The sequence below is a fragment of the Coloeus monedula genome, assembly GCF_965178545.1.
Source record: "Coloeus monedula genome assembly, chromosome: 21".
In the NCBI taxonomy this organism is placed as follows: domain Eukaryota; kingdom Metazoa; phylum Chordata; class Aves; order Passeriformes; family Corvidae; genus Coloeus; species Coloeus monedula.
The window spans coordinates 9,327,815-9,347,334 of NC_138801.1; the positions used below are offsets into that span (position 1 = coordinate 9,327,815).

At 51.9% G+C, this 19,520-nt stretch overlaps 1 protein-coding gene across 7 annotated transcripts in view; it reads right to left on the reverse strand.

The window, feature by feature from the left end:
* EHMT1 (euchromatic histone lysine methyltransferase 1) overlaps nucleotides 1-19,520 on the reverse strand; it is a 116,639-nt gene that overhangs the window by 16,251 nt on the left and 80,868 nt on the right. For 5 of the 7 annotated variants that reach the window (XM_082295001.1, XM_082295000.1, XM_082295002.1 and 2 more), the window contains 10 exons: nucleotides 18,208-18,339; nucleotides 15,468-15,613; nucleotides 12,390-12,533; nucleotides 10,443-10,669; nucleotides 9,643-9,807; nucleotides 8,501-8,583; nucleotides 7,115-7,221; nucleotides 5,141-5,263; nucleotides 2,897-2,998; nucleotides 2,096-2,200 (listed from right to left, as the gene is read on the reverse strand). In XM_082295001.1, coding sequence (XP_082151127.1) covers nucleotides 2,096-2,200; nucleotides 2,897-2,998; nucleotides 5,141-5,263; nucleotides 7,115-7,221; nucleotides 8,501-8,583; nucleotides 9,643-9,807; nucleotides 10,443-10,669; nucleotides 12,390-12,533; nucleotides 15,468-15,613; nucleotides 18,208-18,339 — 1,334 coding nt within the window. The remainder of the gene's footprint in view (nucleotides 1-2,095; nucleotides 2,201-2,896; nucleotides 2,999-5,140; nucleotides 5,264-7,114; nucleotides 7,222-8,500; nucleotides 8,584-9,642; nucleotides 9,808-10,442; nucleotides 10,670-12,389; nucleotides 12,534-15,467; nucleotides 15,614-18,207; nucleotides 18,340-19,520) is intronic. The other 2 variants (XM_082295006.1, XM_082295005.1) reach the window with 1 other exon arrangement.

Sequence of the window (19,520 nt, forward strand, 5' to 3'; positions counted from 1 at the left end):
CTTTTTTCTTCTTTTTAAAGCAAAAACAAAGCTGCTGCTGGAGTGTTTGCGGGGTTACCACATAACTTAAGGTCCTGCCTTAAATGGGGAGCTACTGCCACCCACCAAGGAGGGGGAGACACTTTTCTACCCAGCTCCTGCCTCCCTTTATGGTATCATCTAGAAAAATCCCATACCAGTGTACAGAAAACATCCATCCTGTGGGTTGCATCCACATGCTGCAGCCCAGACAGGCCACAGACACCTGGCCTGGGGCTCTGCCTTGCATTACTCCTGCCTAAAAGGCAGCATCACAATCAAAAGCATTTCTCCCAGAGTGGGATGTTTCCCAGCACGAGTGACATTTGTCCTTAAATGTCCTTAAACCACATCCATCAGGACACCCCAGCTGCAGGTCCAGGATGGATGTGTGACATGCACAGCTGTTAAGACCACAGTTTTCTTTCAAGTAAATTGTTGACTGAGTTGATTTGATGTTCATCATTAACGTGTGATCTTGAAGCTGTGACAGATCAAACGAGTCCGTTTTGTTCCGAGTCAGCAATCAGATGGAACAGCCCAAGAAGCCCCTCTCACCTTGTTTTTAGGAACAACATTGGATCCAGACCTGCCTGGGAACTGGGAACTACCTAAGTGTGCTGGTTTTAGCTGTGGTTTCTTCCCAGTGGCTGGTGTGGGGCTATGCTGAACACAGAGGTGGTGACACAGAGATGGTTTTGCAGTTGCTGAGCAGGGCTGACACAGAGCCCTCCTGCACACTGGGGAGGAGACTGGGGGACATGGAAAGCTGGGAGGACACAGCAGGACAGGTGACCCTGACCAAAGGGATATTCCAGACCATCTGACATCAGCTCGGGATATAAAGTGGGGGAAGAAGAAGGAAGGGGGATGTTGGGAGTGATGGTTTTTGTCTTCCCAGGTCACCGCTCTGTGGGATGGGGCCCTGCTCTCCTGGAAGTGCTGAACACCTGTCCAGCCATGGGAAGAGGGGAATGAATTCCCTGTTTTGCTTTGCCTGTGTGTGTGGCTTTGGCTTTCCTTATTAAACTGTCTGTATCTCGACCCAGGAGTCTTTTTCTACCTTTTACCCTTCTGATTCTCTCCCCACTGGGACTGTGAGGGGCTCGATGACTGGCTGGGGTAAAACCACACAATCACAGAGACACAGAAGGGTTTGCTTTGGTTTGGGTTGGAAGAGACCTCAAAGCTCATCCAGTCCCACCCCCTGCCATGGGCAGGGACACCTTCCACTATCCCAGGCTGCTCCAAGCCCTGTCCACAACCTGGCCTTGGACACTTCCAGGAATGGGGTGACACCACACTTTGATATCCGTAGAGACTCCAAAGAAAAAATGAGAAACATAGTATAAGGAAAAAGAGGAGCCGTGCTGCTACAATGACACTCCTGAAGAAGCTGGGAGAAAAGCAGACAGTATCTCTTTTGTATCTTCTCCATTTCCTTGTAAATCCCTGGGAAAGCAGCTGGCACAGCCCCTCAGGCAGCGCTGTGGGTCCCACAGAGCTCCCAGGGACTCAAGCACTGGGTGCATCCCACTGCAGCAGGATTTATGGAGGTGAAGAGCAGGCCAGGAGCCAGCCTCAGCCTGGCCATGCTCTGGACACATCAGAGCTTCGTGCTGGTGACGCCCAGGAAAAGCCAGGCTTTGAGAGCTGCTGGCAGAGTGCCCAGCCCATCCAGAAACACAAATACGAGCTCATTCCCCTCAAAAGGCACACAGAGTGCCCCTAACCCACACCCAGAGTCACTGGCCTGGGACAAACATGGAGCTGGTAGGTCTGGACTCGAGGTGCTCTGCCTGGCGCAGTGTCCAGCGGCAGCACAATGGACCCAGAGGGATGGGAATCGGTGAGGCTCAGAGCTGAGAATTCCAAACAGCATCCTTACAGGCTGTGACAGAGCAGCTGCAGGGAAACGACAGCCCAGCAGCCGCCAAACTTCTTCCCAGAATACAGGAAAACTCTCTCTCTCACATTGTGGCAAGGGACTGAGCCCAAAATCTGTCACCTCGAGCGTGGCTGGGGTTTAAACAGAGATTGTTTGTAATTCCTGAAGGAGATTCCAGAGGAGCCTTACGTTGTCACGGATGTTGATGTCCGAGCCCTTGGCCAGCAGCAGCTTCACCAGCTCAATGTGCTTGTACTCCGTGGCCCAGATCATCGGCGTCCAGCCCCCGTCATCCTGGGCAGGGACAGCAAAGGGTGACACACAGGACAGACACAGCCTCCTGCGGGCTCCCTACACACCCCTGCCCTCCCCCTGGTCCCTCTCATCATTCCCCTTCAGTCTGCACTGCTGCAGGTCCCTCAGGTCCTGCAGAACCCAGCGTCACTGGAGCAGCACACCTGAACCAGCTGGAGTTTATTCCGGCTCAGCAGGCTGGCATTGCATCTCCAGGTTGTCCAAGTACTGTCCAAAAGGCACAATGAGCACCCAGGTTGTGTAAAAGATCTTAGAGAAACTCCCTGAGAAGCCTGGAGGACCTGCCTCAGGTGCAGCTCTGTGTCACCCCAAAACAATGGACAAACCCCACAGCAATGGACAAACCCCACAATGACAAGTGCCAGGCTTGACCCATCCCACACCATTGTCCATGATCCCCCCACTAGGAAAAGCACAAGGACACCCTGGAGCAACTTTGCTCCACAGCAAAGTCAGGGCCAAGGAGAAACTGCAAACCAAGGGAAGTTTCCCTGAGGGCAGTGAGGGCATCGCCGTCCCCAGCAGACGGGAGGCCCACAGGATTGTCAGCCTGGAATGATGTGGAGGTGTCCCCCAGCAGCAGGACTGTACTTAAGTGAGCCCTGGGCAGTCAGCACAGTGCTGAGGGAGTCCCTGGCCTGGGAAAAGCAGCTCCTGGCCCAGGGAAGGCCTCACCTGGCAGTTGACATCCATCTTCCCATTGGAGAGCAGGTACTGAACCACGTCATAGTGCCCCTTCTTGGCTGCCAAGTGCAGACACGTGGAGCCCTCGGCATCCTGCACGCAAGCACAGAACAAACCCTCAGGGACGCTCAGGAACAGCAGAGAAGTTCCCAGATGGAGCAGAGAACTCCAAAAGCCCCCAGCCCACTGGCAGGAGGGCAGAGAGCAGGAGCCAGGGCCAGCACTGAGCAGAGCTCAGGAGCTTCACACCAAAGAGGTGCCACCCGTGTGGAGAAGGAGGCTGAGAGTGCAAAGGGCTTTGCAAAGCCTGGCAAAGGTACCAGCCCCAAACCTTGGCAGTGATGCCCCCTTCCCCACTCCTCTCCATGTGCTGGAGAGCCAAAGGGAAGCAGAAATCCCTCACGCAGGCAAAGTTTGCACTTTACATCAGAAAAGTCGCCTTGTCTCAACTTGAAATGCTCCATTTCTCCAGGTTTTTTGCTGGGTTTTGTTAGCCCAAGGTCTTATCCCAGCACCTGGCAGCAGGGCACAGGGGTGTGGTGTCTGTCCCCAGCCTGCCCACAGCCATCTTCCCAGACAGGAGATAAAAACAGCCTCGAGGTTTGAAAGGAAAAACGCCTTTGGGAGCTGGGAATACAAGGTCTGGAGGAGATGGACAGGCTGTGAGTCATGATGGAGATGCTCCCACCCTCACACCAAAGATCTCTCTGGCTGCAGCCTGATTTTATCAGGCATTTACATCCCAAGAGCTTAGCACAGAGTAAGGCTGGGAGAGCAGGCAATCAGGAGGATGAAACAAAAGACAGAAAACCAAATGACTCCTTCCAGCTAAATCCCTGGAAGCACCACTGGAGGTGAGAGCTTTGGGATGGAGCTGATGTGATGCAGGGTGAGGGAACAACTCTCTGAGCAAGGAGGGGACATCTCAGGTCAGGGATTGCAGCATGGGGGCTCCTTGGGACACAGAAGGAGTTTCTCCACCCCTGTAAGTGCCTGCTCCATCTGAAGAATTCCACAGCTTTCCCCTTGGATTGGCAAGGCCCAAGCACAGCCCCTCAGCCCTGGGAGAGCAGGCAGATTTTACTGTAAAATCTCTTCAGGTTTTGAGTGGGGCTTTTCCATCCTGGTAACAGGACCAACAGCTTCACCCTGGGGGCTGGGAAGCCCCCACCCAGCTCCCTCCCCTGCAGCCCCAGGGCTCCACACACACCTGTCCCAGGTAAGGGCTGGATTTCCCATGGAAACAGCTGGAGCTGCTGCTTTCAAACAGAGGCCTGAGCTGGCACAATAAACTAATTAACATAATAAACCAGCCTAGTCCTCAGATGTGATCTCAGGCTTCTAGTTTGCTTTTGCAAGCTCAGGATTTATCTCCTTCCCTTTACCTTCAGAAGCACAAATTCCCCTCTCTTCTCTCCCATGGGAATAAATCAGGTGAGATGTCTGGGCTGCTCCAAGATGTTTGGGACAGTGGCCAGCATGAACCCACACGTGCCTGTCTTGTCCTTTCCCCCTTCCCAGCTCAGAACCAGCCTCCCAAGGATCCATTTAAGGCTTGGATTGGGCAGCACTTGGTACCCTGTGCAATCCTGCCAGTTCCTTCCCAAACCCAGCCAAGAGCAGCAGGTTGTGACAATAAGGAGTTCACATGGGGAGGGTTCCTGTGCTCCAAATAGCATTTGATTTATGTGACTAATAAATGATCTGTGTATTTTCCTAGATTGCAATGCAACCAGAGCATGCTAAAGGCAAAGAGACAGCTGCATTTTATTGTTTTGGTTTAAATTAAGGGGTAGAGTTTAAAGATGGGGTTCAGCTTTGCCACTTGCGTGACTGCAAGAATCCACACATCAGTCCTTTGGAAAGGAAAGCTTCCTCTGTCATTTTTCCTGGCTTGGCAAGCATCTAATTACCAGCCCACTTTAAAACATCCCCCCAAAAGTCTCATTATTAGAGTCTACAGAGAAGGGAACTCTGAAATCCAACTCCACTGCAACAGATTTGTGACACTAAGACTTATGAAATCAAATCCCCCTGACAGTTGGTGCCACAAAGTGGCAACACTTGCCCCAAACAGCTCATGGCCAGCAGGAAAATGAGATTATGACACTTCCAGCCTTCGCTCCAAAACAACCCAGCCCATTTCTCGTCAGCCTGGGCACTTCCACCCAAAACTCCAAGGAAGAAATGTTGGACAGAGGCTTCCTCAGGAGAAAAAGATAAGGAATAAACTACCTTGGGATCTACAAGTGCTCCAGCCTTGATCAGGTATTTCACAGTTTCCAGGTGGTTGTTTTCTGCTGCTTCCATCAGTGGGGTCCTCTGGTCCTCGGAGCAGGTGTCAATGTTAGCACCAGCCTGTTGGGAGGCCAAAGACAAGGCCAATTAGCACAGGAAGGATGTGGGAGTAGAGATTTAATAACAAGACTTCTTCCTGAAATTTAGCCATATTAAGCAGGGGAAAAAAGAATAAAAAGGGAGAAATAAAACCAGGAAAGAAGGCAGTGCAACCCCACCTGCTCTGGAAACAGCACACGCTGCCTGCCCCCTCTCCTGCCTTCCCCAGCCAGGAAGGAACTGTAAGGAAGCCAACAGCTGGTATTAAATAACTCCTGTTATTAATAGATTTTGTACTCCTACTTTCTAGATATTGTTTGTGTAACAATTTGGAAGAATCAGCCTCCTCCTTCTTGCAGCAGCTTTGTTTTCCCTGGTCTATCATTTAGACTAAAACAACCAGCTCTTCTCAATGTCACAAGCAGTAGGAACAACTTGCTGATTGCAACAGAAGCAGGAGCTGTAAAAAACATCCTGGGGATTGGCTAAATATTCCTGTGGAAGGCAATGGCACCATTTCCACAGAGGTCTCTGAGGAAATGTTCACTTCAACCCAGAGTGCCTTCAACCAAAACCTCACTCTTTTCCAACCCGTGGCTCTGTCAGGTTATCCTGCCTACTTTAACCCTTGGGCTGAGCTCAGGAACCACCCGAAACTCAAACCCAGAAGGTCTCAGGCACACAGCTCTTGGCAGGTGTGTGTGTGTGTGTGAGGCTCAGACCTGTTCACAGCAGCTGACTCAGGTTCACCTGGCACAAGGAGTTGCTTTCAGGTGCCTCCCACTGAATTCCTTTGTTTTGATTCTTTTGCACAGCCAGAGCTATTTGAAGCAGAGCAGAGGAGAGGCATTTCACGTGGAACAGGCTGGGGCCATGCCCAGCCAAACACTGGCTGCTGCAGAAGCCAGACATCAGGGAGAGACAAGATGAAGCACTCTGGAAACAAACCAACCCTACTGATAATTAAATTGTTTGTAGTATCTCACAAGTTTTGCTCCTTTTCCTCATTCCACTGTCTTCACATGCAGTTAATCTCAGTGAGAGCAGCCATTGCTGCCTTCAAACAGCACTTGAAAGCCTCCAGCTCCGGGTGCTGAAATGCATCCTCCCAGCAGGATCATTTCCAAGGGTCAGTCACTGCTGCCTTCTCAACAGCCCTTTAAGGTTTCCCAATCCCACAGGGTAAACAAAACACTTCCAGTCACTCCAGAGCAGGTACACCAATACAAAGAAGAAAAACTGTAACTTTTTTTAATCCTTCTTTTTCTTCTTCACATCGTTTCGGAGAAGGCTCAACAACATCTCTACAGCTTTGACCATCTTCCCTCAGTCAGAATCCATATCCCAGACAAGAAACCAAACTTACATCATCCCTTCACTCCTTTCCACAGGTGAGACATTCACACTGCAGAGGAAAATCCTGCTGGAGTTCCTCAGGTTTTGACAGAAGGGAAGGCAGGACCTGGCAGCTGCCAGGCTCCAGAGCCTCACTGCCCTCGTCACAAAGAGCAGCCTGGCTTGGAGGTCAAAACAAAGAGCTTGGAGATCCCCTGCAGCCTGGCAGCACATCTGGCAGTGCAGCAGGCTGTGCTGGCACATCTGGCAGCGCCCAGCTCTGGCTGTGCTGAGGCACAGATCCCCACCTGTGCCTGCATCCAGTCTTCCCCTGTTCCTTGCCTGGAGAACAGCCCAGAAGGACGATTTCAGCTGTGTCCTCCAAGGTCTCCCATTACTCTGCCCCACTCCTCCCTCAGCAAAGCCCTGGCACTGAGGAGGTTTTTTACAGGAGGGATTTTCCACTGCTGATTCCATGTGGGACAGACCAAAGCCCACAGCAAATGGCTCGTACAGAGGACTGAAGTGCAGACAGACCTGAATGAGCATATGGCAGATGTCCACATGGCCAGACTCGGCGGCAGCATGGAGAGGGGTTCTCTTACTCTGATGCTCCATTTTAAAATTAGGGTCAATTCCATCCACTGCAAAACAGAGCAGAGACACTTTCAACCACAATTCAGAGATTGAAGTGTAACAGGAGAATCATGCCTCAGCCACAGGCTTTTAAAGGATGGGTTCCCAGCCCGTCCTCAGCCCTGCTCACGTCTCAGTGCACATTTCACCAGAAAGCTCCCAGGGCAGTCCCCTGAACATTCAATATGCAACAGCCCTCAAACCCAGGGCTTAGAAACACCATGGAATTCAATACTTTTTTAAGGTATTGCTACCTCTCCAAATCCACGTCCCTCAGATTCTCAAAAACAACAAACACCACATGAGGATAAAAAGAAAAAAAAATCACTGCTAGGTTTAAAGCAACCCAGAAATTAGGAACAGCAAAGGGTTGGCACCACCTGGCCTCTGTCCCACCACTGTTAACTGCAATTAATGTCAGTGATCCTTGTTGCATCCCTGCAAAGACAGAGCTGCAGCATGGATGGAATTTGTCCACGCAGTCTCAGGATCTGGCCAGAGATTCTCACAGCTGTGCAGAGACTGACAGATGATGCTGACAGCCAGACAAAGATGTCTGGGCATGATAACACGTTGTGTATGATGAGGCTGTAGTTAAATATCAATGAGTAACATTTCTGTGCTATTGAAGACAGGAACAATGGAGCAAACACTTGCTAGACAAAAAAAAAAAAAAAAAAAGAAAAAAAGAATGAACTGATAAAGGGCAAGAACAGCAAGAACAGAAAGCGTCCAAAAATGTACAGCAAAGTACCAGAGAGGAAAGGAAGCATCCTGAGGAAACATCGTGTCCTTCAGAGGGGGAGATTCCTGGGGAATATTGCTTGGTAAAAACAAGCTCAGCAGCTCAAAGGCATCTGGTGACAGGCAGCTCTGTACCCCAAAACAAACCCCATGGACTGAGCTCTTCCTTTTTGCCCTCTTGCTGATGGGTCTTGGCTTAAGCTGACTCCCATCTTTTCCCTCTCTACTGGATGCAAATATGGATCCACTGCATGGAGAGGGGATGGGAAAAACCCCATGGAGGTCATTTTGGGGACACAACCAGCTTGTGTGGATAAACCCACGCTCAAATGCAGACACGAGTGGGGAACAGTGCACATTTCCCAGGGAGATGAAGCCCTTTGCAATGACACATCCCTTGCAGGAGTGTCTCTGCTCCAGCTCCACTCCCCGGGGGCAGTGGGAATGTGATGTGATGCCATGCTGGGAAGTGGCCGCTGGCACTGCCTGGCAGGAGCTGGGAGTGCTGCCAGACGGGCCCTGGCGTGGGGAGGAGGCACCTACCCAACATCAGCAGGACCTTCTGCAGCTCCCCTTGCCTGGCAGAGAAGTACAACTGCTTCGGGTGGAACCGCAGCTTCTTGGGCCTGCAGGAGCGGGGAAAAGGTGAATTAATGGAATTAATCCCCAGGGAAAACAACCAGGAATGTCACTCCCCCACGGCCACCCATGGGCGTGACAAAGTCTGGCCTAGGGAGTTCTGGGCTCATCCCTCAGTGTGAGCAGCAGGGGAGGGGGGGTTCTACCCCTCTGTCCCACTCAGGTGAGACCCCACCTGCAGAGCTGCCTCCAAATCTGGGATCCCCAGCACGAGGATGTGGAGCTGCTGGAGTGAATCCAGAGGAGGCCCCGGAGCTGCTCCCAGGGCTGGAGCCCCTCTGCTCTGAAACCAGGCTGGGACAGCTGGAGGTGTTTATCCAGAGAGGAGAAGGCTCCAGGGAGAGCTCAGAGCCCCTTGCAGGGCTTAAAGGGGCTCCAGGAGAGCTGCAGAGGGACTGGGGACAAGGCATGGAGGGACAGGACACAGGGAATGGCTTCAGACTGAAAGAGGGGAAATTTAGGATTAAATATATGAAAGAAATCCTTCCCTGGGAGGGTGGGAAGGCCCTGGCACAGGGTGCCCCTGGATCCCTGGAAGTGTCCAAGGCCAGCTTGGACATTGGGGCTTGGAGCAACCTGGGATAGTGGGAGGTGCCTGTGCCCACAGCAGGGGGTGGAACAAGGTGATCTTTAAGGTCAGTTCTAACCTAAACCTTCTCTGATTCTCTGATACAGCTCCAGAAAAACAAGTCTCCAGAATGAGGTCTTAAAATTTCCAGCTCCAGCCCCAGCCAGCCCTGTTCCAATGAGGACTGGATCTGTTCAGTGCTGCTCAGCAACAAATTCTGGGTCTCACTGCTGTGAACAGGAGCTCCCAGAAGTTACAGCTGCAGCTGAAGAGCCAGTGAAAAACTAAATCCTCCAGAGTAATCAATAAGACATTTAGAGCTGTAACAGTTCTCCCAAATCTGTTGGGGATGACTAATGAGCAAAGTGAACAATAAAAGCTCTGAGCTGGACCAAAATCCAGAGAAGCTAAATCTCATTTTCTCTAGGCTAAGCAACTTTGCTGGGAACTGGAGTGACCCAATGGTTTTTTTTCTTACTTTTCGGAGTCCAGGGCAATCAGGGCACTTTCCAGAGTTTCTTTAACTGGTCCCTGGGTCAAGCTAGTAGTAGGCTTTGGAAAAACTGAAGACCCAGCCATGTCAAACCCTTCGGCAGCCGAACTTTCTGGCTTGTCTTCCTCTGACAACCTCATCCCAGTGCCACTGAAGAGGAAAAATGAGAGACAGCCAAAGCACAACCATTAAAAATACACAACAGTGTCTCTCTTATGCCAAAAAAGGAAAGCAAATGCATTTTAAATACAGATAAGTGTAACTGAAATCAAAACACAAACCAATATATTTTTCGGTAAGAACTTGCCCCAGAAAGGAACTGCACTGCCTTGTGATTACATCTTGATGTGCTCTGTGCTACAGGAGACCCAGGCACGTGGGGCAAGACTTAAAGCCACCTAAACAAGGCCAGAAGGGATGGGAAGTCAGAGCACTGTGCAACACAGGGCTGGTTTGATTTGTGCTTTCCTCCTCTCTTTGCACTTGTGCTCACGAGTGCAAGTCGGGAGCTGCAGATGGGAATCTCTGCCACTCAGCAAACCTGGCAACATCAACTAATCCCACTATTATTCCGTTCCTAGCAATAAGAGGAAGGAATGGTTTAACTCCTGAACCCTCCCACCTCCAGAGCCTCTGCCTCAGCTCTGGGGCAGCGAGTGACACAAAACACCCCTGCGGATTTCTGCAGCTGAGCCGGCGCAGGCAGCACTTGGCTCGTCAGGAGGAGCCCAAACATTCAAATCAGAGCCTGGAGATTTGAGATCCCCCCATGCTCCTGAGCTCACCTCCCCGTCGTGGTGTCGGCCCTGCCCTCCACAGCCGCCGGTTTCTGCTGCTCGTAGCTCAGGGACACCGTGGAGGTCGTGTCAGCCTTGGCTATTGTCACCTCCTTGGCCTTGGAGGCCTCCTCCCCGCAGTGTGGGCAGTAGCTGGTGTCATTCACCTGCGAGGCACAGCTCTTGTGGAAGCGGTGGGAGATGCTGCTCTCGGGCTGACACTCCATGAAAGTGCCCTTAAAAAACCACAGAGAAGGAATTCAGCCCCGGCTCGGGCCGTGCCTCACCCCTTCACACGCTCCATGCCACTCCTCTCACCACCTCTCTCGGCCCCGCTGCGTCCAGTACAGTAAAGCAAGCACTGCCACTTCTTTAGAAGAGAACAAAATCAAGGTAAAGGGGGAAAAACTCACTTGGTTAAGGACTGCAAAGCAAGGTTTTGAATTGTGCTTGGGAAACAGAACAAAGGAGTCCCAATTTCCAGCTCTTCCCTCTAACGCTTGAAGTTCTCGCTTCTGTCTCTAGAAGTGCCAGTGCACTGTAAGGACGCCCCCAAAACCGGAAAAGAAAACTTCAGACCTGTGCTGAGCCAGCATTAAAGCTACCTAAACCACAGCTGTACACAAAGCATTCAAGAACCTGCAAGAATCTGTCACTGACCCCACTGTAACCCAAATTATGTGACTCTTCTGCCTGGACCAGCCTAATTAACCCAACCAAGCTGTCTGCTCATGCAACAAACTGGGCAATTCCTCTTCTAATTATTTTCCCTTTCTAGCAAAGTCCCTGCAACTGCTGTGCAGGACCCCAGAACTCCTTGCCCTGTGGTGTCAGTGCTGCCTGAAGCCCTGCTGTGCTCTGGGCTGGTGATGGGTGGCACAGACAAACACTCCAGGTTCACCTCTGTGCACCAGGACACAGCACTGAGAGATGTGAGAGAGTGCAAGGAAAGGCCAGTCAAACCCCCTCTTCTCCTGAATTCAGTCCTCCCAAGCCATCTAATTAACTCTATTTCAGCTTTGCAAAATGCCTTGAAGGGTTTTGAGGGTTTTATCTTCTAAATGATCTTTGACTCAGCAGGAAAACCCAGGATGGCTCCATTTACTACAATAACACTTGAGACTACTGCAGCATCTTTCCTTGAGTCATCTCGAAAATACCAGCATCACACAATTAAGCCTCATCATCACTCCGTGAGGCCTCGACTGGTGCCCTTCAGCTTTATCCACAGGGAAAGCAGGACACTGGCCACTAAAGGACTGCACCAAGTCCCTTAAAAGCCTCGGTGGCAGAGGTGGAAGAAGCAGCAGGAGATCACAGAGTGGTTTGGGTTGGAAGGGACCTTAAATCTCATCTGGTTCCACCCCCCTGCCATGGGCAGGGACACCTTTCACTATCCCAGGTTGCTCCAACCTGGCCTCGGACACTTCAGGGATCCAGGGGCAGCCACAGCTTCTCTGGGCACCCTGTGCCAGGGCCTCACCACCCTCACAGGGAAGAGTTTCTTCCTAATATTTAATCTTCCTAATATCTGATCTAATTGAGATCTCCAACACTGCCTTGGTCCAGTGCCACCACTCAGGATCCCCATCCTGAGGGGACACAGAGGTGGGGGCACAGGTTCATTTACAAACCAAGCTAAGACATTTTTTGATGTGATTGATCTGTACACAGAAAGAAAAACAACAAACCCTTGTTCCAAAGAAATTCCAAAGGCAACACTTCCAGCATGTGAAATCCCTTTGGTAGCACCCCTTGGGGGTCTCCAGGAAGATAAAGCTGATGATTTCAGCTATCCTCACACACATTCCTATTGAAAACACCTCCTGACGTGCTGTGGAACGAGGTGGGGCTGATGCCAGGAAGTCAGGAAACCCCTTTAGGGACCATCTCCACCTTCAGCTTCCAGCTACTGCAACAGGTACCCCCTTCCCTAGATTGAGAGCACGGACTTACTGCAGTGCAAAAGTATCCACAGCCAGGGCAACACTGGTGTTTCACCATCCTCCCTCTATGGTCCTCACACAGCACCAAAAGCTGGACTTTGTTAGACGGGCGCATCAGTTCATACTTAACCACACTGTTTGTGCATCGGCCCAGCTGGAACAGGAGAAATTAAAGGAAATGAAATTACTGGAGACCACAACACTCCCTGTGCTTGTGCGGAGGAAGATTTTGCACGCTGCCTCGAGGAGGCCTGGCTTTTTCACAGGAATTCAGCTGTGTGCCAGAGAGCATTAGCAGTGCAGCAGGAAGCTGTGAAAGCTGCTCTCAGGAAGGAATGCATCATTTACTAACTAACATGCATGTGCACCCCGAGTCATTTGTTCCTTGCAACAACGACAACAAAATCATAACTGGAAATAGGCAACAGCCAAGCAGCAGAAGGGGCAGTCCCAGGGGCCTGACTCACACAACACACACTCTCCTCTTGCCAGGAAGAGCGGGTGTCAGTGACCAAGAGAACGAGACCGTACGCACTAAATCTTGTTACTGCTCAGAAGTCGGAGTCACAGCAAGATAAAGGGAAAAATAATTGCTCCTCATTGCCAGAGAAGTTATCATCTGTGCTGGTTCCAGCACTGGCCCCTGCCCAGACCACAGGGATGAAGAGCCAGGCTTTCATGAGAGCTCAGCTGAAGTCGTGTTTGGAGCAGGTTTTCCAAAGGATTTCACCAATCTACAGCTCTGGGCTTAAAAATCAGAGAATCACAGAATCATGGAATGGTTTGGGTTGGAAGGGACCTTAAAGCTCATCCAGTGCCACCCCTGCCATGGGCAGGGACACCTTCCACTGTCCCAGGCTGCTCCAAGCCCCAATGTCCAGCCTGGCCTTGGACACTGCCAGGGATCCAGGGGCAGCCCCAGCTGCTCTGGGCACCCTGTGCCAGGGCCTGCCCACCCTCACAGGGAACAATTCCTTCCCAATATCCAATCTTCACCTGCCCTCCTACAGCTTAAAGCCATCCCCCTTCTTCTATCACTCCAGGCCTTCTTGTGCCCCACCTTGTCCTGCCACTGGCAGCAGGTTCCATCATTGGGGTTCCCTGTTCCCAGCCAGTGTTCCTTGCTCTGCTGCACAGAGGGATCAGCACCTCCTGCAGCCACCACACTGTCCCAGCCCAGCTGTCACCTGCCAGCACGACACAGCGCTCTCTGCATCCTGTTTCAAGCTCCCCTTGATAATAATCCTGCTTTCCCCAAATACCTGGCAAAGGAGATTTATAAACTAGGAATATGAAAGTGAGAGGCTGCTCCAAGGAAATGTCCCTTGCAGGGAAGGTGCAGAGTTTATTGTCCTCATGACAGGGTCAGTCAGGGGCTCAGTGCCACAGACTGTCCCTCTGCTCCAGCCAAGGATTTGCTGCTTTTTCTCAACAAAACTAAACTTTCTCTCTAATTTTTTTTAATTCCACTCCTGCAGAAACAACACCCCTGTGGGAAAACAGAATGGATATTAACCTAGGCTCACCATTCACCCCAGCATCTCCAACTCAGCTTTCCCAAATTCCAGCTGCAAAGCCTTCCTGTGGCTGGGACACCTTGGCCAGACTGATCCCTGTCACCACCCTGACCCTGGGGGCTGCAGGGGTGGCACGAGGGGACCATGGATCTTCTCCTGAGGAGGGATTTTACTGAGCTGAGGAAATGCCATTAACAAGTGGAAAGCTGCGCCACCCATGTGAGGAAGATGCTGCACTACTGTGCCACACTTTATTATTTGTTAGAAACTCTAAGAAAAGTTCAACATGATTAATTGCTGTTTTCCAACCATTAAAGAGTGCAGCAGGGTGCTCATAGCTATTTATAACACTCTCCAAGGACATGACAGTCTGGAGAAGCCACTGTTCACACATAAAATATTCCTATAACATCTCTGAGTCACTTATCCCATTATTAAAAAGAATCTAACATAAAGCATGGCCTTTGCTATTCCTCCCTGTGATTTATCCAGGGACAGAACTGTCGAGCCACCGCAGCCAGGAGCAGGAATGCTTTCCCACACCTTGTGTTTGTTTAGAAACCCTGGGGTCCCCCCTCTCTCTGGGCAGAGATGTCTCCCAGGACATTTTCTCTTTGGTGAATCAATTTTGCCATTCTTTGGAAATTCCTCTCTCCAGCACACACTAACAGAGTGGTCTAACATACTAATAGAGCTGGTCTACAAACCTGATTATCCCTTTGTCTCTCCATCCTCCCTTCTCCTGGGATCCTAGAGGAGAACTAGGGATGTTCTCACTCCTTGTGCCACCACCAGTGAGTGTGAGAGAGCTGCAGTGAGGCTGAAGCTGAAAAGAAACCCCAGCGCCTCCCAGTAAAAGGAGAATCCATCAAGTGCATCCCTGCCCTGCAGTTCTCACTTCCCACATTTTGGAATGGAGTCACTTCTGCCACTTCCTTCCACACTTCTGGAACCAGCAGAGCCCAACCAGCCCAGCTGTGAGCGATCCAAAGGCATAGAGTGCAACCCCTGTCAGGCAGTCAGACCTGGGGCTGCAGAGCTGCCAGGACATGGAAGCTTTGGGAGAGAACGAGAGGAGGAGAGAGGAAGGCTGGGGCAGCAGAGGCCATGCCAAGCTCCTGAAACTCAACACCTGGCCACAGAAAGGTTTGCAGCAGTTCCTTCGTGGTCAAGGCAAACCAGCTGCAATCCTTGACTGGATTTGCTCCCTCTGATGCAGGTTCATGTATTTTAGCTCACTTGGCCTCAAGTGTGAACGTTACACCAACCAGATTCAGCCACACAGGCCAGGACAAGCCAGAGAGACCCACCCAGAGCCTCTCCCAGCGCAGACACAGCACCCACTCCCTTCCCAGTGGCCTCACCCCGGCGCTGAGACAGGCACAGAGTGCTGGAGCCCTCAGCTGAGCGAGGGGGACCCTGGCCCTGCCATTCCTCACACCAGAGGGTCCCAGTCTAGCAGGCCCAGAGCCCCTGTGTGACCCCACACGTGCTCCTGGCACAGCTTTTCACTCTTTATGGCCTTGTCCTCGGCAGGAAAGGCTGTGGGAAGCTAAAGGACAGGCTCCTACCTCGTTATCCACACTCTCCGTGGCCATGCACTGGTTGTTGGCTAACGTGGTGATCTCTCTGCTTTTGGGGGTTTCCATTCGACAGCTACACAGGGGCACTTCCTGGAGGCCATCCACTTCCATTGCTTCAGGGCCATTGGAGAGACCTGGGGCACACGAAACCAGGGAATCAACTCAAATCCTCTTCCAAAAGAAAGGATTCAGTCCATCCACACCAGCCATGTCCTGTGACTTCTTCCCATTCCATGTCCTGAAATGCTCTCAAGGCTTTAGCCCTGTAAAAGAGACCCTTGAACACCAGCTGGAGTTTGCAAAAACCTCCTGTGCTTCTCCAAGTCCAGCCACACTCAGCTGACTGTGCTGAAATCAAGAGTGGTAAGTTAAGATCAGTTTAGTCTGAGAAAACCTCAGGAAGGCAAAGCAGTGAGGTGCAGATTTTTATCAGCCTCTCTCTCCTCCCCACAACACTGGGCTCCAGCACCAGGAAATCTGTAGGAAACCACCCGGAGGTGGAAATTTGAATAGGCAGTGTGGAGTGATAAATAGAGATGATCAGGAAAGCACAAACTCCTATTTCCAAAGGCTGATTACACAGATGGGAAAACAAAATTCCTGGGACTGTTTGGTCTCAGCCAACCAAGAATTATTTATTTTGGAAAGAGAACAAACCAGGGAAAAGGAAGCAGCAAGATGCTCCCATGTTCTTGCCTTTTCCTCATCTCTTTTGCTCAGATGTTGAACATTTACAAACCTGTGAAAAGGTGGATAAGGGCTTTTGAGGGGGGTCACTGTGGGAATATTCCTGCGGTTCCTCTGGATTGAAATCAACCACTGGGTTACCCAAGGCTGCAAAACACTGGCCTAGTGACAAAGGGGTTGATTCCAGCCCTACCCTCCTCTTCCAGTCCTGCCCCAAACTCTCTCTTTGCAATGTTTACAACACAGAAGCCTTTGGGCTTTGGGCTGGTTCACCCTGAAGCATCCCAAGCTTTCCCTACCCGCTGCTACGGGATTGACTCACACTGAGAAGGAAGCTCGCTGCTGTTTTTTAAGCTTTTGAATGGAGAGTTATCTTGCTATGAGGTTTTGCAGATTTAACTTCATCCCTGGGGGAGATTCCTCTTCAGCTGCCCTGGCAATTGCAGCCTTCCCCCAGAGCACCCTGCCCATGGCTCTGACCCCACCAGCCCAGCACAAGCCCTTTCCTTCCCAACAGGAATTCCTTTACGGAATCATAGAATCACAGAAATTCACAGAATTTGGCCAACGAGTTGCAAGCCCAAGCCTAGCAAAGGGATATTTCAAGACACACAAGCCCAGGAAAAGTCCTTCCCGTTTTCATGTAAAATCCTGTCAAGATCTTAAAGGTTTAAGAGTTTTCTCTGGGAGCACAAATCACAAAGCTCATTGCTCGCCTTCCGAGCTGTCACTTCCCTAATCTGTTTGACATCCACAGGCTCTGGTGAAAGCATCCCTCGTCCCTCCTGACCCTCCCTTGGCAGGGAAGGCTCCCACCCTCTCTTTGATGTGGCTCTATCAAAGGAGCCACACAACCTTTGAGGGAGCAGCGGGGACAGACGGGCGGATCCAGCCAGGGGATGCTGGATCAGCACTGAGAGCAGCAGCTGGGGCTGAGCACCCAGGGCCCAGCTCCAGTCCCTGCTCTTCCCAGGGCTGAACAAGACATTCCTGAGGCGGCAGCGATTTTGGGGGGATATTTCAGGGAGTGGAGGGGAGCTGCTGAGTGGGACAGGGGGACTGGGGCAGTGCCTTGGACCCTTGGTGAGTGCATTGCCAAGGTAATGTGCCCCACTGGAACTGGGATCCCTTCTGCACCCTCATTCCATCCCAGCACTATCCCTATCCTCATCCACATCCCCAGCCTCATCCCCATCCCAAATCCATCCCCATTTCTATCCCTGCCCTATCCCAGCCCCACCCTACATTCATCCTCAACCCAAGCCCAGCCCCATTCCCATCTCCTCTTCATCCTCAGCCCCATTCCCATCCCTGCTCCAGACCTATCCCTACCATTACCCCAGCCAATGCCATCCCCACCATCGTCCTCATCCCCATCCCAGCCACATTCCTATCCTCGTCCTCATCCCCAATGTAGCCCCAGCCCATATCTATCCTCATCCCTATCCCTATCATCATCCCAATCCCTATCCCAACTCCATCCCTATCCTCATTCTCATCCCTATCCCAGCCCCACCATCCCTATCCCAGCTCCATCCCTATCCTCGCCCTAATCCCCATCCCTAATCCCCATCCCTTTCCCCATCCCTAATCCCCATCCCTAATCCCCATCCCTCTCCCAATCCCACCCCACTCCCGTTGCTCTGCGCGCTCTGTGGCCGCCAGGGGGCAGCCGGGGCCCCGCACGGCACCGCCCGCCGAACAAAGGGACCCCAAAGCCGACCCCAAACCTGACCCCAAACCCAAACCCGACCCCAAACACAGTCTTTACCTCAAAGCAGGCCCCAAACTCAAGTTCAAGCCAGACCCCAAAACCCAGCCCTGACCCAAACCCAGCCCCAACCCCCAACAGCAAACCTGACCCATAACCCAGCCCTGACCCCAACCCAGCCCCAACCCCAACACCAAACCTGACCCAAAACCCAGCCCTGACCCCGACCCCAAACCCAAACCCAGACACAAAACCAGCCCTTACCACAACCCCAGCCCCAACCCCAAACCTAGACCCAACCCCAGCCTCAACCCCAGCCCCAGCACTCACCTCCTGCTGGCGAGGAGAGGATCCCCTTCACCCGGAGATCCAGGGAATCCAGGGACACCTCCATGTACTCCATGCTGTTCTCCTGGCCAGGGCCCTCCCTGCTGCCCAGCGAGGGTTTATAGGCTTCAGCACCTGGATGGGAACAGGGGATTTACACAGAGCCCACAGGTAAACCCACCCCGAGGCCGTGAGGCTGTGCCTCAGGCCCGGGCTGTGGGGGCTCCCTGTAGGAGTGCAGAGCACAGGGAATGGCCAACACATCTGGGCACATAGGACATGGCTGGGGACTGGTCTGGCCACACTGAGCTTCCACCTGCAGCCAGGCAGGGAACGACAAGAAAAGGGAATAAATGAGCCGAGTTCTGCCTCTGCAAGAGCACAGGGAAGGGCAGAAGCAGGGCTTGAGCATCCACCTGCTGCGCAGGGCTCAGGTACAGGCCGGCCATGCAGAGCCGCCTCGGGAGGAGGATGAGACAGGTGACACCCAGCTTCAAGGGAGGGGAAACACATAAAAGCCAAGTTCTGGCTCTATGTGAACAGAGCTGCTGCTGGGAAGAGATTCTGGGGGACCCCCTCAGAGCCTGAGAGGGAATTTTCAGTCTCTTCACACTCCCTTGGCTTTGCTTTCTCTCCTGGTTTGTTTCTCCCAGTCCAGCTTGGCCAAGAGGGTTTGGTCACTCTCTAAGACCAGCTCCCAGCTTTACTGAGGGGCAGAGAACCAGCCTGCATGTGAAATGCAGAATGAGGTATCTGCAGTGACAGGGATCAAGGGTCCCTACAGCCATTGGGAGGAAGAGGAGCAAGCCAGGTGTCTGACAGAGCCCAGGCACAGAGCAGGGGCTGGAACGATCAATTCACTCAAAAGTCCCAAAAAGCTGCTGACACAAAAATGACCTTTTTACATGGAATTAGTGAGCCCAGAAAGATAAAAATAAACCCTTTAGTGGCAGTGGATGTATGAAACCTTAGCAATGAGGCTGGAGGCACAGCTGCATTATCCACTTCATCTCTCCCATGCTGTTATCTTTCCCAAAGAAGCATCATCACATCCAGCCTGCACTCCTGGCTCTCCTCACCTCTCAGCTTCCAACAGAGCTCACTGAAACCTTCTTTGGTGCCAGGTGGCTCAGCACAAACAAGAGTGACCCCCTGAACAACACCCACACTTGAGATGGGCCCGAGGCAGCTCCTCCCAGACACTGTGGTGCTTCCAGAAGAAGCAAAGCCAAGCTTGCACATCCCATTCAGCTGCACAAACATCCACACAAAAGCAATGGAGCACCATTCCAGGGTGGTTCTTTCATCTCCTTCTT